Below are 19054 nucleotides of genomic sequence, written 5' to 3'. Positions count from 1 at the left end.
TGGCTTTTCCGATCTGACAAAATTTCTTTACAGAGATTCTATGCATCCCCGGGAGAAGGACATCTGCGCGGCAGAGAATCGGCTATTTGACCAATTCATGCCCAGCAAATGTTCTTTGAACTTTTACACCTGGTAAAAGCAAGCATGTAGCCTACTTTTACCAGCATAACACTTTTAAATAGAAACATAGAAAATGGATGCAAGAGTAGGCCATTCAGCCCATCGAGCCTGCACCACCATTCAATATGATCATGGCTGATCATACAACTTCAGTACCCCATCCTTGCTTTCTCTCCATATCCTTTGATCCCTTTAGCCGTAAGGGCCACATCTAACTCCCTTTTGAATATATCCAATGAACTGGCCTCAACAACTTTCTGTGGTAGAGAATTCCACAGGTTCACAATTCCCTGAGTGAAGAAGTTTCTCCTCATCTCGGTCCTAAATGGCTTACCCCTTATCCTTAGACTGTGACCCCTGGTTCTGGACTTCCCCAACAACGGGAACATTCTTCCTGCATCTAACCTGTCCAATCCCGTCAGAATTTTATATGTTTCTATGAGATCCCCTCTCATTCTTCTAAATTCCAGTGAATATAAGCCTAGTCAATTCAGTCTTCGTATGTCAGTCCTGCCATCCCGGGAATCAGTCTGGTGAACCTTCGCTGCACTCCTTCAATAACAAGAATGTCCTTCCTCAGATTAGGAGACCAAAACTGTACACAATATTCCAGGTGAGGCCTCACCAAGGCCCTGTACAACTGCAGTAAAACCTCCCTGCTCCTATACTCAAATCCTTTAGCTATGAAGGCCAACATGCCATTTGCCTTCTTCACCGCCTGCTGTATCTGCATGCCAACTTTCAATGACTGATGTACCATGACACCCAGGTCTTGTTGCAAACATTAAATTAAATCATTCATTATTATATTAAAAACCCTGTCCATTAAGGTAAATTTATTTTTAACCCTATTAAAACACATTTCAACATTTTTCCCCAAATTTTTTTTTCTGAAACATTTAATTACATTTAATTTTAATTAATTTGAAATATGTGAGGTGTTTTTTAAATTTATTGTGCTGTGTTTCGGTATTTTAGGGGGGTATTCTCATTGAGAGTAATGGGAGTTCATACAAACGGCGTTCCTATTATTATCAATGAGAATACTAGTGATTGATGGTCCAGGCCCACATGATTCCAGCAGATGCGTTCATACATGAAAGACAGGTCTCCATGCGCTGCGCAGTGAATGAAAGCCTCTGACCGGAATCTTAAGTTCTTCTGGGACCAATAGGTAGTTTCGTAGATTTTTTTCGGGTCAGAGGCGTTCATACAAAAGAAGCCTCCGATCATAATTTTCGGCCCATTAAAGCCATAGAGAGTACACAGGCTAGGTTCATAAAGGTAATGCCACGGATGTAAACTATAGTTATGAGGAGAATCTAGAGACACTCCTGATAAATATAGTTATCTTCTGACTCCTGACTCCCCTAAGCTTTTCCACCATCTACAAGGCACAAGTCAGGAGTGTGATGGAATACTCTCCACTTGCCTGGATGAGTGCAGCTCCAACAACACTCAAGAAGCTCGATACTATCCAGGAAAAAGCAGCCCGCTGAATTGGTACCCCATCTACCACCTTTAACATTCACTCCCTGCGCCACCAGTACACCGTGTACCATCTACAAGGTGCACTGCAGCGCGCTGCAGCAACTCACCAAAGCTTCTTCAGCAGCACATCACAAACCTGTGACTTTTACCACCTAGAATGCCAAGGGCAGCAGGCGCATGGGGACACCATAACCTGCATGTTCCCCTCCAAGTTACACATCAACCTGACTTGGAAATATATCGCCGTTCCTTCATCATCGCTGGGTCAAAATCCTGGAATTCCCTGCCTATGGGAGTTCCTTCACCACAAGGACCGCAGCACTTCTGGAAGTTGGTTAGCACCAGCTTCTCGAGGGCAATTAGGGATGGGCAATAAATGCTGACTTTGCCAGCGACACCCACATCCTAGGAACGCACAGAGAGATAAAAGAAACACTGATAATATTTTCAGTGCAGCAGAGAAAGGTAAGAGGAGATTTAATAGAGAATTTTTAAAAGATTTTGATCAAGTGAACAGGTCAAGGTGTCGTCTCAATTTAAAATTGTCACTAATAGAGTGAGGAGGGAAGTTAGGAGAAAAGTTTTTACACAGGAAGTTGTTGGAACATGGGATCCTTTGCTACAGAGAATAGTTGAGACAGAGACCACTGCATCCTTTATTGGAAAAGTGAATAAACATTTGAAGCAAAGAAAGATCTAGGCCTATAGGGAGATAACAGGGCTGTGTCATTAGTTTCTGATTGTTCTCGCAAAGAACCAGCACAGGCACAATAGGTCACGTGGTCTCCTTCTGTGCTGTAAACATCTTCACCTCAACTCCCTTAGCCTCCTTGTCTTCAAATCCACAACCATCTCTCAATGCCACCCTGCATATGAACTATTCTACCCATATCCTTGGTCATCTGGTCAACATTGCCATCTATCATGGCCTTTATGCATCTGTGGTCTTCACCTCCAGCTAGGCCATCTTTGACATTTCCTTGTCTCCCACACCCTTCCTCTCTCCTCCAATCCAACATTGCCAATAGGTCCTTGTCTTCAGGCACCATCCCTCCCCCTTATTTTATGCTGGGCTTTTGCTAATACATACTCAGCACAATGTTCAAGTCAAGTTTATGTAATCTATTCTATAGTGTGTGATTGGTGCATGTGCTTTGTTTCAGATGTATTAACTAACCGATCACACGGGTGAAGTATATTGGTTAGCTGTACGATTCACTGGTAGCTTGCTGGAATTCAAGACCTAGTACTCCCTCAGCCACATCTAGGTCTATGATGATTGGTGCTGACAACCTTCAGTTGCCTTCTCCCATGCCTGGTACAGGGGTGGGGAAACATTTCTCCTTTTGCATGTGCTGTGAAGGGTTTAACAGATCCTTTGTGACTTTCTGTCAGTAACGCTGACATTTACAGTAATTTGATAGGTGATAGCTCTACTTCGCCTTTTTTTGAGTGTGTTTAGTTGAAAGAAATTGCTGTGACTTAGGTAAAGCAGCACCAGGCAAGGTGCATGACCAGTATGGGGATTGAACCTGCTCGCTTGACGTTATTAGCACCACATTCTAACCAACAGAGCTAATGAGCCCCCACTAACTGGCTCTTAATTACAACTCATGTTGATTTTAGTCTTCTCTCATTTCAATCCATGGACTGAAAACAATTTTTTTTGTAAAAAGCTGGTATGTAATATCATTCCCTCAAACCTTACTAATGTACAATTTGTGTTCAAACACTATTTCTGCAGCAACATATATAACAGCTCTTGCTCTTCTAAGGAAATTAAACCTATTTAAAGGAGGTAGACAAACAAGCTTTCAGTAAAAACCATCTAATTTCAATTGCGGAAAAATTGACAGGGGAAAGAGGGTATATAATTTCATGGGTTGAAGATGTATAATAAGCATTGACATGATTACATTGAATGAAGGAACCATAGATTAATTGAAGTATGCTTTTTTTGATGAGATCCCTTCTTGCAGTATAAGACATTTCTTCCACTTTAGGACAACAATCCAGCCTTTATGCAATATTGTAAGAAAAGGCTCATGGTGCTAAATTATCCTCGGTATTAACATAATCCAAGCCTTGCTGGAATACAAGTGATTTCAGCTTTTGGGGATGCAGTTAACTTTTTTGACATTATCTCAGACACCAATGTGTTCCCAATGTATTTGTGATTAGTGCAGACTGATACAGCTTGATGATGTAGATAAAGCTAGTGTGCATTAACACATACAAGTTTAGCATCAGTGTAAAGAAGCTTTCGCTTTGCACTGATAGTAAATGTGCAGTATTGATCAGGAGTCAGACCCCAGCCTGACTTTCAAATTCCCCAGAGGAAGAAATCTTGCACCACTTCCATTTGACATCATCTGTAGTGCTGATCCAATGTTATGTTTAAATCTAAATTTTTTAAGTGCCTGGAGGTTCTTTTGAACCATCAACACTATTTAAACATTACGGACTAGAAATTCGGTTCTCGCCGATAATTGTATTTTTTCGTCCTAATTATCGTCATGACAACACTATGGCCATGAGGCAGTAAATTTGTGCCTTAAGCAGCAGTCATCTCGATAGTTGGAACTGTTTAAGTGTGGACCCACCAGCAGTTAAATTCAAAAGACACAAGATGAAGGGATTGATCATGTACAGAAGGCCAGCAAAAGACATACAGGCAGTCTATGAGGAGAAAGTATACAAAAAGGTATCTATAAAGGACATATAAGAGTTAAAGGCACAGGCAGCGTACTTCTGTAAGGGCCAACATGCATCCTTTGGGGAGCTCATGGCATTTATTCAGGAGAAAGTAAATCAATGAGCGCTAAGGCTAAAATGGGTAAATGCTCCCTTGGCATACATCACACATTACTGCACTCAGAGAGATGAGGAGTTAATGAGGCAGGATGCAAAAGAGGATCAACATTTAAGGAAAGAGATACAAGATTTAAAAGAATCGCAAGTAAAGGAGATTCAACAAAACAAAAAAGAGATTCAAAATATAAAAGAGCAAAAGGAAGAAAGTCTTAAAGGAGGGAGAAATACAGCATTTGAGACAAGAAATTGATCGATTAAACGACAGTATTAGGCAATTAGAAAGAGGGGCTGAACAGGCAGCTTCGTTGCTACAGCAACAAAGCCTTTCAAATTTAAATGCCACAGCAGCCGTCATTGAAGTGAATGAAAACAAAGTGGAGTTAAAAAAAATATATAAATCTGGAAAACTTGGGGCTCCCTGGCAAGAGGTAGAAGATGCTAGGGGAGCATTAAGGGAAGTAATTAAGAAGCCACATAGGGAGGCAGATCACTCCCAGTGCCAACTAGAAATAGCAAGCCTAAAAAGTAAGTTAGGGGAGCAGCAGGCCCTGCTATCCACAGTAACACGGGGAACCATAACAGAGGCAGCAGAAGGGGACAAGTGGGAGACAGATTGGGAAGAGGAAGGCAGTCAGTTTGAAGGATGGTATATCTTGGAGACACGGGGACCAACCGTAGCAGTAGTAACCACTTCTTTACGATGTAATGCACATGGTCACATCACCAGTAACCATACCGACTCACGGCCCATGTCTGATGTTGACACCACGGCGGGTAGTCATGAGTTGGGACCCATTGATGATGGGGATGACCCACTGGAAGTTAACAGGAGATAGGCAAATTTCAGGAGAAGTCAGCCCGAGTTAGAAGAGAGAGACTTAACACGAGTCCTCCTCTTGGCCTGTTCCACTTCCCTAAAAGATAATCCGCCATACGCAGTCCTCCCACATGGCACAGCGGCCGATGCACTCACGACCAAGATCCTAAACCACTTAGAGATCCAAAACTTGAACTTAATGGCTCCGCTTAATCAGACCAAGCAGCGCCTGGAAGAGACCCCTAGAGCCTTCAGTAATCGCCTGAACGATATCTATGAATGTACGCAGAACCAGGCACCCGCAAATGCTACAGTAGGAAAGAATCAGGAACAATTTAAATAGATGTTCCTGACGCAACTTCACATTTTAGTTAAAACCACCCTGGGCATAGCCATGAGGCCCACCAATCAGTGGACAGATGTAGAGACCAGCGCTCAAATAGCTTGGGAGGTGGTAAAAGACCAGTTAAAGGTGAAGTCACCACTCACCGCAAATAAACCATGACAACAGTGGAGGGATCTAGGTGTTACCCCTTTAAGGGACAGCGCTTTAATTGTAAGAAGGTAGGCCACCTAGCAAAAGACTGCAGTAGACCCAGACAGGCACCGGACCATGGTGCAACGCATAGATACCTCTCGAGGGATGAATCCAAGCCCTCTGGGACGGATCAATGATTGAATCAATTGATAACTCTCATACAAACCCAAATTGCCACGTGGGGGATGCAAAATCATTTACTGGTGCACGCAGTCGCCAATGCACACTCATTAGAGAGACCCTTTCAAGGATCTACCCTATGACTGGGTTTGGCCCCCAAAGATTGGTCGGAAGTGTCGTTCTGACGTAATGGTCGTGGGAGACCAGTAGTCCTTGTTGTCTTACAAGGGGGCCGGCAGCTGATTATGCTTATCGATACTGGCTCAGCCGTTATCATCATCCGCACTCCATACCTTGAACGCCATGTAGAGGCGGCCAAGGGTTATATGAAGCTTAAAGGATTTAGTGGTGATACAACCACCGCGTATACAGGGAAGGCCACTGAACTTCAGTTGGGAGGCCTCACCTGTAAGGTCCCAGCACCTATGCTGATGACCACCTCCGACAGAAGGGGAATTGTAGGGGTTGATGTTTTGGATCAGTATGGCGGGGTGTTGGTTACAATCGGGACTGTGTTTGGTTGGGTTGAGAGATAATGCGAAAGTGATAGAAATTTCAGATGCTCACTTGGTTTTTGCTATTAAAAAGCCATCTGAGTATGACCCTCCGGGGTGTAAAAATGAAGGTGTGGCAAAACTAATTCAGGAACACCTAGCGGTGTTCGCCACATGCAAGCATGGCTGTGGAAAAATGGCAGGCAAAAAGTCTATTGATAGACCCCTCCACTCATTCACTAAACAGTACCCCGTCCCAAGGGAGAGTCACCCTTACATCCGAGACACCATAAAATCCCTAGTTGAGCAGGGTGTTGTTAGGACAGGCACTTTCACGACCAATTCACCCACACAGCCGGTTAAAAAGCCTGATAGCAGCTAGCGACTAACTATTGATTACAGAAAGTTAAATTCTGTAACACCAGCCTGCTCACCGGTAGTAAGAGAAACTCCCACCATATTATCTCAAATTCTTGCTGGTTCCAAGTACTTCTTGACCCTCGACCGCCAATGCATTCTGGAGTATCCCTGTTAAAAGGGAAGACCAGTACAAATTGCCATTCACATTTAAGGACCAGAGCTACACCTGGACATGCTTGCCTCAGGGGTTTTGCAATACCCCAATGATTTTCCACAAAAGAATGGCTGCAATTTTAAAAGACTTTTCCCGCCCTACCTGCTTGCTGCAGTACATAGATGACCTACTGCTGGCAACCGACAGCATGGAGGAGCATCTGTCCCTTTTGCACAAACTTTTGACATTGTTGGCTCAGGCGGGACTAAAGGTGGATCCTCATAAGGTTCAATTAGAACCTTTCTATGAGTGTCCCTTTCTCCAGAGGGATCGTCCCCCGACTCTCACAAGGTGGAGATAATACAGTGATAATACAGTAATACTTATCCACTTCCAAAACAGCCGTACAATCATTGGGTCTGGTGGGGAACCAAAGAAACTTTGTCCAGGCTTTGCAGGGTGCGCAAAGCCCCTGTATGATTTGATAAAACTGCAGGGTGATGACATACGCCCGGCATGGACTGATGCTCACACCCAGTCCGTGGCTAAATTAAAAACTGCAGTGATACAGGCCGCATATCTGATCCCTCCCGATCCCATGCAGTCCTTTGATTTTGAGGTCGGGACCACAGAACAAAGCTTCACTGCAGATCTGTGCCAAACGTGAACTGATCGACTATAGCCAATGCATATGCGTCTCGAATCCTGCAGGGGGCAGAAAAGACGAATACCGCATACGAGCGCCACCTACTGGCCGTCTTCTGGTCGGTACATCACTTTACCTTTATTACTGGGTTACAGGCTACAATCCTGCACAGCGGACACACACCTCTGAAACTACTGATGAAACCTGGTAATTCGCTAGTTTCCTCGCAGCGCCTCAGCAAATGGACATTGGAATTTATGGAAAGAGACATTGATACAATTTCCAAAACCACCACATTGCTGCCACAATTTCTAATCTATGAGGGGGACCCGCATGAATGTATGTTACCCCTGATTAACTTTGAGACCCATCCTGTGCAGAAAGAGTCCATACAGGGTGCCCCAGATGTCTACATCGATGGGTTCTCATATCACATTGAGGGATCCCCCACACCGGATATGCTGTGGTATTGCCAGAAAGAACCATCCAGCAAAGATGCAACAGACAGTCTTCACAATATGCAGAAATCGGCACACTTCTAACTGCTGTGAAGGAAACCTCAGATAGACCCGTGAATATTTGGTCAGATAGTGTCAATGCTATAAACACCATGCTCTCCTTGCCCCTATACCACAAAAATGACTTTTGTATGATAGATGGTAAGGCCCTGGTCCATGGGCCCTGGTTACGCCTGCTCTGGTCATAACTTAAACAGAGATTCCAGCGCTGCCTCATAGGAAAATTAGCAGCCCATAGAAAAGTGGGTCCACATAGTGAGGGAAATTCCAGAGCAGACAGAGCAGCCAAGGATGCTGCGATTGATGGGGAGATAGAGGATATAGTTGTTGCGCCTTACAATGCTTTTAGCAAGGCCTCCCCAATGGATCACCTAGATTTAAAATCCTTGCAGCTGATCATATGCTGTTGTAAGCGCCTGGCATGAGGAAGGCAGACCCCTTCCTCAACCGACAGTCTGGGCTCCTAATACCAGACTAGCCACTGCCCCGGACTCAGATGAGCAGTTGCTGATGTTCAAAAGAGAACCAAACGCCTGCCCATTGGTATGTGTTCCACCAGAGGTGGGTCAGGAACTGCTCTCCCTCTTTCACTCCCACCCCACAGCAGGGCACTATTCGGCCCTGGTAACCTTCTATAAGGTAGCATCCACAGCTTGGTGGCCTTCCATGAGGGAAACAATCAACCAAAATGTGGCACAATGCCTAGCGTGCCTGCAGCACAATCCTCCCACATGCACTAACCGAGCCTTGCTTCACAGCGCGCCCTCACCTCAAGGGCCATAGAAACGTTTAAAATTCTGACGGGTTTAGACAGGTTAGATGCAGGAAGACTGTTCCCAATGTTGGGGAAGTCCAGAATCAGGGGTCACAGTCTAAGGATAAGGGGTAAGCCATTTAGGACCGAGATGAGGAGAAACTTATTCACCCAGAGAGTGGTGAACCTGTGGAATTCGCTACCACAGAAAGTTGTTGAGGCCAATTCACTAAATATATTCAAAAAGGAGTTAGATGTAGTCCTTACTACTAGGGGGATCAAGGGGTATGGCGAGAAACCAGGAATGGGGTACTGAAGTTGCATGGGATTACGGAGACGTGGCTCCAGGATGAGCAGGGCTGGGAACTCAACATCCAGGGGTATTCAACATTCAGGAAGGATAGAATAAAAGGAAAAGGAGGTGGGGTAGCATTGCTGGTTAAGGAGGAGATTAAGGCAATAGTTAGGAAGGACATTAGCTTGGATGATGTGGAATCTATATGGGTAGAGCTGCAGAACACCAAAGGGCAAAAAACGTTAGTGGGAGTTGTGTACAGACCTCCAAACAGTTGTAGTGATGTTGGGGAGGGCATCAAACAGGAAATTAGGGGTGCGTGCAATAAAGGTGCAGCAGTTATAATGGGTGACTTTAATATGCACATAGATTGGGCTAACCAAACTGGAAGCAATACGGTGGAGGAGGATTTTCTGGAGTGCATAAGGGATGGTTTTTTAGACCAATATGTCGAGGAACCAACTAGGGGGGAGGCCATCTTAGACTGGGTGTTATGTAATGAGAAAGGATTAATTAGCAATCTCGTTGTGCGAGGTCCCTTGGGGAAGAGTGACCATAATATGGTGGAATTCTGCATTAGGATGGAGAATGAAACAGTTAATTCAGAGACCATGGTCCAGAACTTAAAGAAGGCTAACTTTGAAGGTATGAGGCGTGAATTGGCTGAGATGGATTGGCGAATGATACTTAAGGGGTTGACTGTGGATGGGCAATGGCAGACATTTAGAGACCGCATGGATGAACTACAACAATTGTACATTCCTGTCTGGCATAGAAATAAAAAAGGGAAGGTGGCTCAACCGTGGCTATCAAGGGAAATCAGGGATAGTATTAAAGCCAAGGAAGTGGCATACAAATTGGCCAGAAATAGCAGCGAACCTGGGGACTGGGAGAAATTTAGAACTCAGCAGAGGAGGACAAAGGGTTTGATTAGGGCAGGGAAAATGGAGTATGAGAAGAAGCTTGCAGGGAACATTAAGACGGATTGCAAAAGTTTCTACAGATATGTAAAGAGAAAAAGGTTAGTAAAGACAAATGTAGGTCCCCTGCAGTCAGAATCAGGGGAAGTCATAACGGGGAACAAAGAAATGGCGGACCAATTGAACAAGTACTTTGGTTCGGTATTCACGAAGGAGGACACGAACAACCTTCCGGTTATAAAAGGGGTCGGGGGGTCTAGTAAGGAGGAGGAACTGAGGGAAATCCTTATTAGCCGGGAAATTGTGTTGGGGAAATTGATGGGATTGAAGGCCGATAAATCCCCAGGGCCTGATGGACTGCATCCCAGAGTACTTAAGGAGGTGGCCTTGGAAATAGTGGATGCGTTGACAGTCATTTTCCAACATTCCATTGACTCTGGATCAGTTCCTATGGAGTGGAGGGTAGCCAATGTAACCCCACTTTTTAAAAAAGGAGGGAGAGAGAAAACAGGGAATTATAGACCGGTCAGCCTGACATCGGTAGTGGGTAAAATGATGGAATCAATTATTAAGGATGTCATAGCAGTGCATTTGGAAAGAGGTGACATGATAGGTCCAAGTCAGCATGGATTTGTGAAAGGGAAATCATGCTTGACAAATCTTCTGGAATTTTTTGAGGATGTTTCCAGTAGAGTGGATAAGGGAGAACCAGTTGATGTGGTATATTTGGACTTTCAGAAGGCGTTCGACAAGGTCCCACACAAGAGATTGATGTGCAAAGTTAGAGCACATGGGATTGGGGGTAGTGTACTGACATGGATTGAGAACTGGTTGTCAGACAGGAAGCAAAGAGTAGGAGTAAATGGGTACTTTTCAGAATGGCAGGCAGTGACTAGTGGGGTACCGCAAGGTTCTGTGCTGGGGCCCCAGCTGTTTACACTGTACATTAATGATTTAGATGAGGGGATTAAATGTAGTATCTCCAAATTTGCGGATGACACTAAGTTGGGTGGCAGTGTGAGCTGCGAGGAGGATGCTGTGAGGCTGCAGAGCGACTTGGATAGGTTAGGTGAGTGGGCAAATGCATGGCAGATGAAGTATAATGTGGATAAATGTGAGGTTATCCACTTTGGTGGTAAAAACAGAGACAGACTATTATCTGAATGGTGACAGATTAGGAAAAGGGGAGGTGCAAAGAGACCTGGGTGTCATGGTACATCAGTCATTGAAGGTTGGCATGCAGGTACAGCAGGCGGTTAAGAAAGCAAATGGCATGTTGGCCTTCATAGCAAGGGGATTTGAGTACAGGGGCAGGGAGGTGTTGCTACAGTTGTACAGGGCATTGGTGAGGCCACACCTGGAGTATTGTGTACAGTTTTGGTCTCCTAACCTGAGGAAGGACATTCTTGCTATTGAGGGAGTGCAGCGAAGGTTCACCAGACTGATTCCAGGGATGGCGGGACTGACCTATCAAGAAAGACTGGATCAACTGGGCTTGTATTCACTGGAGTTCAGAAGAATGAGAGGGGACCTCATAGAAACATATAAAATTCTGACGGGGTTAGATAGGTTAGATGCAGGAAGAATGTTCCCAATGTTGGGGAAGTCCAGAACCAGGGGTCACAGTCTAAGGATAAGGGGTAAGCCATTTAGGACCGAGATGCAGAGGAACTTCTTCACCCAGAGAGTGGTGAACCTGTGGAATTCTCTACCACAGAAAGTTGTTGAGGCCAATTCACTAAATATATTCAAAAAGGAGTTAGATGAGGTCCTTACTGCTAGGGGGATCAAGGGGTATGGCGAGAAAGCAGGAATGGGGTATTGAAGTTGAATGTTCAGCCATGAACTCATTGAATGGCGGTGCAGGCTAGAAGGGCCGAATGGCCTACTCCTGTACCTATTTTCTATGTTTCTATGTTTCTATGTTCAGCCATGAACTCATTGAATGGTGGTGCAGGCTCGAAGGGCCGAATGGCCTACTCTTGCACGTATTTTCTATGTTTCTACGTTTCTATGACTCACCTCCAGATAGACTTCATTGGGCCACTTCCACAGGCACAAGGCAATTTTCAGCATGCCGTAGTGGTGGTGGATCAATTCACTAAATAGATCGAAGCATTCCTCTGCCGCTCCAACACCGCAATCACGGCAGCCAAACACTATTGAATCATGTGTTTTGTAGGTGGGGAGTGCCAGTACAAGTGGACAGCGATCAAGGTTCACACTTTAATGGGACAATTTTTACCAACCTGCAGGAAATGTTGGGGATAAAACACAAATTATATATTGCTCACCACCCCGAGTCATCCGGAGGGGTTGAAAGGGGGAGCAGGACCCTCAAGTTAATGCTAAAACAATTGTGCGTGGACCACCCCACTCAATGGGCTAACATGCTGCCAATATGCTTAATGGCAATGAGGTCCACACCTCATAGAACAACAGGGGTCTCCCCATCTCAGGCCATGACAGGGAGGCTCATGAGAACACCAGGCCAGCTAACACTGACAGGGATGAGTCCCCTGACAATGAAACCATGTAGTTCCAAGTGGCTGGAACAAGTAGTAGATCACACCGATCAGATCAATCAATTGATTTGTGGCCACCAAATTGGGGAAGTCAAAAAGACAAATTAAAAAGTACTTTGAGAAGAAAGTACATCCCTTTGAATATGAGGTGGGAGACCCTGTAATGATTCCAAATTATGGGAACAAGAAGCTGCCTTTGAGCCCAGGTGGTGGGGACCGCATACGATTATAGACTGATTGAACCCTGCGGTTTATTTGATTCAGTTACCGGGAAGAAACGGCGTTTACAAGAAGTGGTTTCACATTAATCAGTTAAAAACTGCCAAAGAGTAAATACTGCACTGATTTTGTTTCCTACAGACCATGTTACGGATCCTCACGATTGTCAGGACGATACTGGCCAGGACCGAAGCCGAGGTAAAATGGAGAAGTGGGAGCTGCAGCATGACTCACGAACATCATCAATCACCAATGCGCTTTGTGAAGCAACGGTGCACTGAAGATATGGGAAGGGGAGGGTCTCCGCTGGAGATGTTATTGTATTATAGTAAATCCCCTACGTGGCCTACACCTTACGAGGTGGGGACCGAGACAGGCCATCCACTTTTCTCTCTCTCTCTGTCTCTAAGTTCAAAACCTATTATACAGTGTGTTATAAATGTAAACTTGTATATACCCTGTACAGCCACCAGAGGGCTCATCCCCTGGAGTCCCAAGTGATCCCATAATCCCTTGGGAGCACAGGTATTTAAGGAGGCCTCACAGCTTGGAGAGGCACTCTGGAGACCTGCAATAAAAGACTGAGGTCACATTTTACTTTAAGCTCACAGTATCTAGTCAGACTCTTTCTTCATACACAACAACTGGTGACGAGATACAGATAACGAATCCAATGATGCAGAGAACAGTGGGCATCCTGGAGAAATCCTCGGAGGGAGATGATTGGGAAACCTTTGTGGAGCGACTCGACCAATACTTTGTGGCTAACGAGCTGGAAGGAGAAGTGAACGCTGACAAATGAAGGGCGATTCTCCTCACCGTCTGTGGGGCACCAAAGTATGGCCTCATGAAAAATCTGCTTACTCCAGCGAAATCCACAGAGAGATCATACGATGATTTGAGCACACTGGTCCGAAAGCATTTGAACCCGAAGGAAAGTGTTCTGATGGCAGGGGTACTGGTTCTGCACCTACAACAGGTCTGAAGGCCAGGAAGTGGTGAGTTATGTCGCCGAGCTAAGACGCCTTACAGGACATTTGCGAATTTGAAAGACATTTGGAGCATATGCTCATAGACTTTTTTGTACTTGGCATTTGGCCATGAAATGACATTCGCAAACCTTTGACTGTAGAGACCCCAACCTCGAGTAAGGCCATAGCGATAGTCCAGGTGTTAGTTGCCACCAGTGACAATACTAAGCAAATCTCTTAACACACGAGTGCTGCTACAAGTACTGTGAACAAAGTAATGTTGTTTTTGAATCGTAACGTACAGGGCAGGCCTCACATGCCTGCAGTTGCACGCCCACAGATGTCTCAGAGTCCACCATCAAGGGTGATGAATGCTAGGCCATTAACACCTTGTTGGCGCTGGGGGGGGGGGGGGGGCTGGTGATCATCGTTTCCATTCATACCACTTCAAAGGATACGTTTGCAAGGGCTGTGGAACAATGGGACACCTCTAACGTATGTGTAGGCGAGCTGCTAATCCTGTTAATCCTGCAAACCACCATGTTGCAGAGGAGGACTGATCCATGGTGGATCACGACTAACCAGAGCCTCAGACCAAGGAGGCAGAGGTCTATGGAGTGCACACATTTACCACAAAGTGTCCACCGATAATGCTGAAGGTTGAACTAAATGGACTCCCGGTGTCAATGGAGTTGGACACGGGCACGAGCCAGTCCACCATGAGCAAAAAGACTTTCGAAAAATTGTGGTGCAGCAAGGTCTCAAGGCCAGTCTTGACTCCAATTCGCATGAAACTAATCCCTGTAATCGGCAGTGCCGCTGTAAATCTCCTACGATGGAGCGGTGCACAAGCTACCACTCTGGGTGGTACCGGGCGATGGTCCCACGCTGCTCGGCAGGAGCTGGCTGGGAAAGATACGCTGGAACTGGGACGACATCCGAGCGCTCTCGCCCGCTGACGACACTTCGTGTGCGCAGATCTTAAACAAGTTCCCCTCGCTGTTCGAGCCAGGCATCGGGAAGTTCCAAGGAGCAAAAGTGCAGATCCACCTAATTCCGGGGGCGCAACCCATTCATCACAAGGCAAGAGCAGTACCGTACATGATGAGAGAAAGGGTAGAGATCGAGCTGGACAGCTGCAAAGAGAGGGCATCATTTCACCGATCGAATTCAACGTGTATGGGGCAAAAGCCAAGAAAATGCCTTTGTCAAAGCTAAAAAATTGTTATGCTCAAACAAATTGCTTGTGTTGTATGATCCATGTAAGTGTTTGGTACTAGCATGTGATGCGTCGTCATATGGCGTCAGGTGTGTATTGCAACAAGCTAATGATTTGGGGAAATTGCAATCGGTTGCTTATGCATTCAGGACTCTGTCTAAGGCTGAGAAAGCCTACAGCATGATTGAAAAATAAGCGTTAGCATATGTCTATGGGGTAAGAAAATGCATCAATATCTGCTTGGGCTAAAATTTGAGTTGGAAACTGACCATAAGCCACTGATATCCCTGTTTTCCGAGAGTAAAGGGATAAATATTAATGCTTTGGCCCACATCCAGAGATGGGCGCTCACGTTGTCCGCATACAACTACGCCATCCGCCACAGGCCAGGCACAGAAAACTGTGCCGATGCTCTCAGTAGGCTGCCATTGCCCATCACTAACCGATTGCCCCACAGGAAGCATTTGAGAGTGAGCAATCATCTGTTACCGCCCGGCAGATTCGAACCTGGATGGGCCAGGACACCTACTGTCCCTAGTTAAAAACTGTGTGCTTCACTGAAGCTGATCCAGTGTCCCAGTGGAGATGCAGGAAGAGATAAAGCCGTACCAGTGGCGCAAAGATGAAATGTCTATCCAGGCAGACTGCCTCCTGTGGGGCAATCGGTTAGTAGTCCCCAAGAAGGGCAGAGACACCTTCATCAGTGACCCCCACAGTACCCAGCCAGGCATCGAATGATGAAAGCGAAAGCCAGATCCCACGTGTGGTGGCCGTGTGGTATCGATGCGGATTTAGAGTCCTGCGTGCACAGATGTAATACATGCTCGCAGTTAAGCAATGCACCCAAGGAGGCGCCACTAAGTTTATGGTCTTGGCCCCCCAAACCGTGGTCTAGGGTCCATGTCGACTATGCAGGCCCATTCTTGGGTAAAACGTTCCTTGTGGTTGTAGGTGCGTACTCCAAATGGATTGAATGTGAGATAATTTCGGCAAGCATGTCCATTGCCACTACTGAAAGCCTGCGGGCCATGTTTGCCATGCACGGCCTGCCCGATGTCCTTGTGACCGACAACGGGCCATGTTTTACCAGTGCTGAATTCAAAGAATTCATGACCCGTAATGGGATCAAACATGTTACATCTGCCCCGTTAAAACCAGCATCCAATGGTCAGGCAGAAAGAACAGTGCAAACCATCAAGTAGGACTTGAAGAGGGTAACGGAAGGCTCACTACAAACTCGCCTATCCAGAGTCCTGCTTAGCTACCGCACAAGACCCCACTTGCTCACAGGGATTCCACCTGCTGAACTATTCATGAAAAGGTCACTTAAGACAAGGCTCTCGTTAGTTCACCCTGATCTACATGAGCAAGTAGAGAGCAGGCGGCTTCAACAAAGTACATATCATGATAACGCAAATGTGCCACGTGAGATTGAAATCAATGATTCTGTATTTGTATTGAATTATGGACAAGGTCCCAAGTGGCTTCCCGGCACTGTTGTGGCCAAAGAGGAGAGCAGGGTGTTCGGATCAAACTTTCAAATGGACTCATTCACCGGAAACACTTGGACCAAATCAAACTCAGATTCATGAACTATCCTGAGCAACCTACTTTGGATCCTACCTTCTTTGACCCCCAACATACACACCAGTGGCAACCGATACCGCGGTTGGCCACGAAGCAGAACCCATCATCCTCAGCAGCCCAGCAGGACTCACCACAATAGGCAGCCCAGCAAGGTCAGCTGCACAGCGGCCCAGCGAGGGCCCAACAGATGATTCACCAATACCAGCATTCACACCGAGACGATCGACCAGGGCAAGAAGGGCCCTAGAGTGACTCAACTTGTATTTACACTGTTGACTTTGGGGGGGTGGGGCGATGTTGTTATATATGTAAACTTGTATATCCCTGTATAGCCACCAGAGGGCTCATCCCCTGGAGTCCCAAAGGATCCCATAATCCCTTGGAAGCATAGGTATTTAAGGAGGCCTCACAGGTTGGAGAGGCACTCTGGGGACCTGCAATAAAAGACTGAGGTCACACTTTACTTTGAGTTCACAGTATCCAGTCAGACTCTTTCTTCATACATAATACAGTGGTCAGTCACCTCACAGAAACATAAACAGCAGAACTATCAGACTCTCTCAATGTTTATGATACGTGAACTTGAGGAGATAAACCACATGAGGAGTCAATCAGGATATTTCCCCCTCAAGGTGGGGAGTCTGTAACAATAAAAGTGTTTATATATACAGAATCAATTTTATCATTACTAAATGTTAAAAGTGTAGATTATATGGAAAGGCTGCAGTGTTAAAAGAAACAAAATGATGACTTCCCCAACTTCATGTCAGCATGGCTTTGAAACTCACCAAATTAGAAAATATGTTAATTGGAAAGCCATTAACCTAATGAAGGAATGGCACCCGCCCTCCAGACAGACACATGTATGAGAAGCCAATCAGGAACGCCCTGGAAGTAATACCAGAGAAACAATGGCCGCAGGGGTCTAATAATCCAAGATCCAGGTTGGTGATTGGAGCGCGGGCAGGTACAGCAGGAGCGGCGAGGTCGGGGCGAAGGAGTGGTGAGAGATTGTGGAGGGATGTAATCGGGGCCCAGGAGAGGCGTGAGTTTGGGGCCCTGAAGAGCCGAGGGCCCAGGGGCAGCATGGGCCAGCCCACACTGCGATATGTGTGTGCACTAGGTCCGTGCAGCAGAGCTGGTCTCCAGTCATCTTGGTTAATCAAACTTACGGAGTTCCCATTATTATGAATGAGAACATACTATACCTGATTGGCTGCCCAGAGCCATGTGACTTCAGCTCCAAGCCTGCGCATGTCCTAACGTGCACGCGCTGCGATGCACAGTCAGGGGAGGCCTCAGGACTGGGATCTCGTGTGGGCGCAGCAACTTCAGGTAAGTGCATTTCTTTTTTCTAGAATCCAGTCGAACGCTCACGGGAAGGAGAAGCCGGGATTTCTGGGCCTGGGTCTGTTGTAACTAAGTAGATCCGTAGGATAGCTGAGGACTTCTCTTTCTCTGATAGATGTGCATGTGTGTGTGTTTAATAAACTATTCCAAATTGTTTTAAAAGAATTGGTCTTGCTGTTAGTTTAATGCCAGAGATTTAGAAATCGTACACGCCGCACCGTTTTTTGCCAAAAATGGCAAAATATTGTCGAAAAACCGGTCACAAGGTCGGCGAATTTTTAGCCCTACATTTTTAGCGAGTTAGCATGCTCCCCTCCATATTCTATACACATCTAAAATGTTAATTGTTGACAGAGAATGTGCATGCATGCACCAAGCTCTTTCCTGGGCAGGACGGTTGAAACTCTAGTCAGGTAGGAGCAAAGCAGTTTGAGCCAGATACTGACTGACTGGATTCCAAACTGCAGCTACCAGTCTCGCTGTAGTGCAAGTGCACTCACTATTTCACTTGTTTCAGTTTTGTCCCAAATAACAGACTTCAAACCCCATTCGCCCTGGACTGAAGATACCAATGAAAAAGTGGTCAATCAGGAAAATCGATCACTTTGTGATGAAGAATGGGTCAAGATCTTTGCAGACAACTGCATTTTATTTTAAGATTGATAAAAGAGTCAACGCTTAATACTGACCTAAGGACAAATGATAATTAAAAATTACTCTCTTCAAAATCTAAATATGGATTCTTAAATGACAGTTAAGCAGTATTGTGATGAATAACATGATTTACTTCATTGACACTTGAAAATGCCCCTCAATTTTCCTTATTATGTCCTTACTGCTGCCATCCACTGCCACACTATATTTTAATTCAATCAGGGGGATGAGACACTTGGGCGGTAAATTTGTTCAGTTACCATCAGTTCTGATCCACGATCAAATAACAGGTAGTAAGTGAACAATAGTCCTGCTTTGTAAACCTTACACAACAGAATAATTTTTCTCAATTCTGATGATGTTTGCCACTTTCTAATCTACTGTGCTGCACAAAATTACATATGATTACTTGTTGAAGATTCTGACCAACAAAGACACTAAATAATACTCACATGGATTGATTACATTTAAACCTTGTATTTGGAAAT

At 45.5% G+C, this 19054-nt stretch overlaps 1 protein-coding gene across 3 annotated transcripts in view; it reads left to right on the top strand.

The window, feature by feature from the left end:
* The window catches only part of vgll3 (vestigial-like family member 3), a 34998-nt gene extending 21581 nt beyond the window's left edge, over window positions 1-13417 (top strand). The window contains exon 4 of one of the 3 annotated variants that reach the window (XM_070893008.1): window positions 12927-13417. In XM_070893008.1, coding sequence (XP_070749109.1) covers window positions 12927-13066 — 140 coding nt within the window. In that variant the 3' untranslated portion in view covers window positions 13067-13417. The remainder of the gene's footprint in view (window positions 1-12926) is intronic. The other 2 variants (XM_070893007.1, XM_070893006.1) reach the window with 2 other exon arrangements.
* Window positions 13418-19054: the final 5637 nt, after the last annotated feature.

The sequence above is a fragment of the Pristiophorus japonicus genome, chromosome 11, assembly GCF_044704955.1.
Source record: "Pristiophorus japonicus isolate sPriJap1 chromosome 11, sPriJap1.hap1, whole genome shotgun sequence".
Classification (NCBI taxonomy): Eukaryota; Metazoa; Chordata; class Chondrichthyes; family Pristiophoridae; genus Pristiophorus; species Pristiophorus japonicus.
This window is presented reverse-complemented; position numbering and strand designations above follow the sequence as displayed.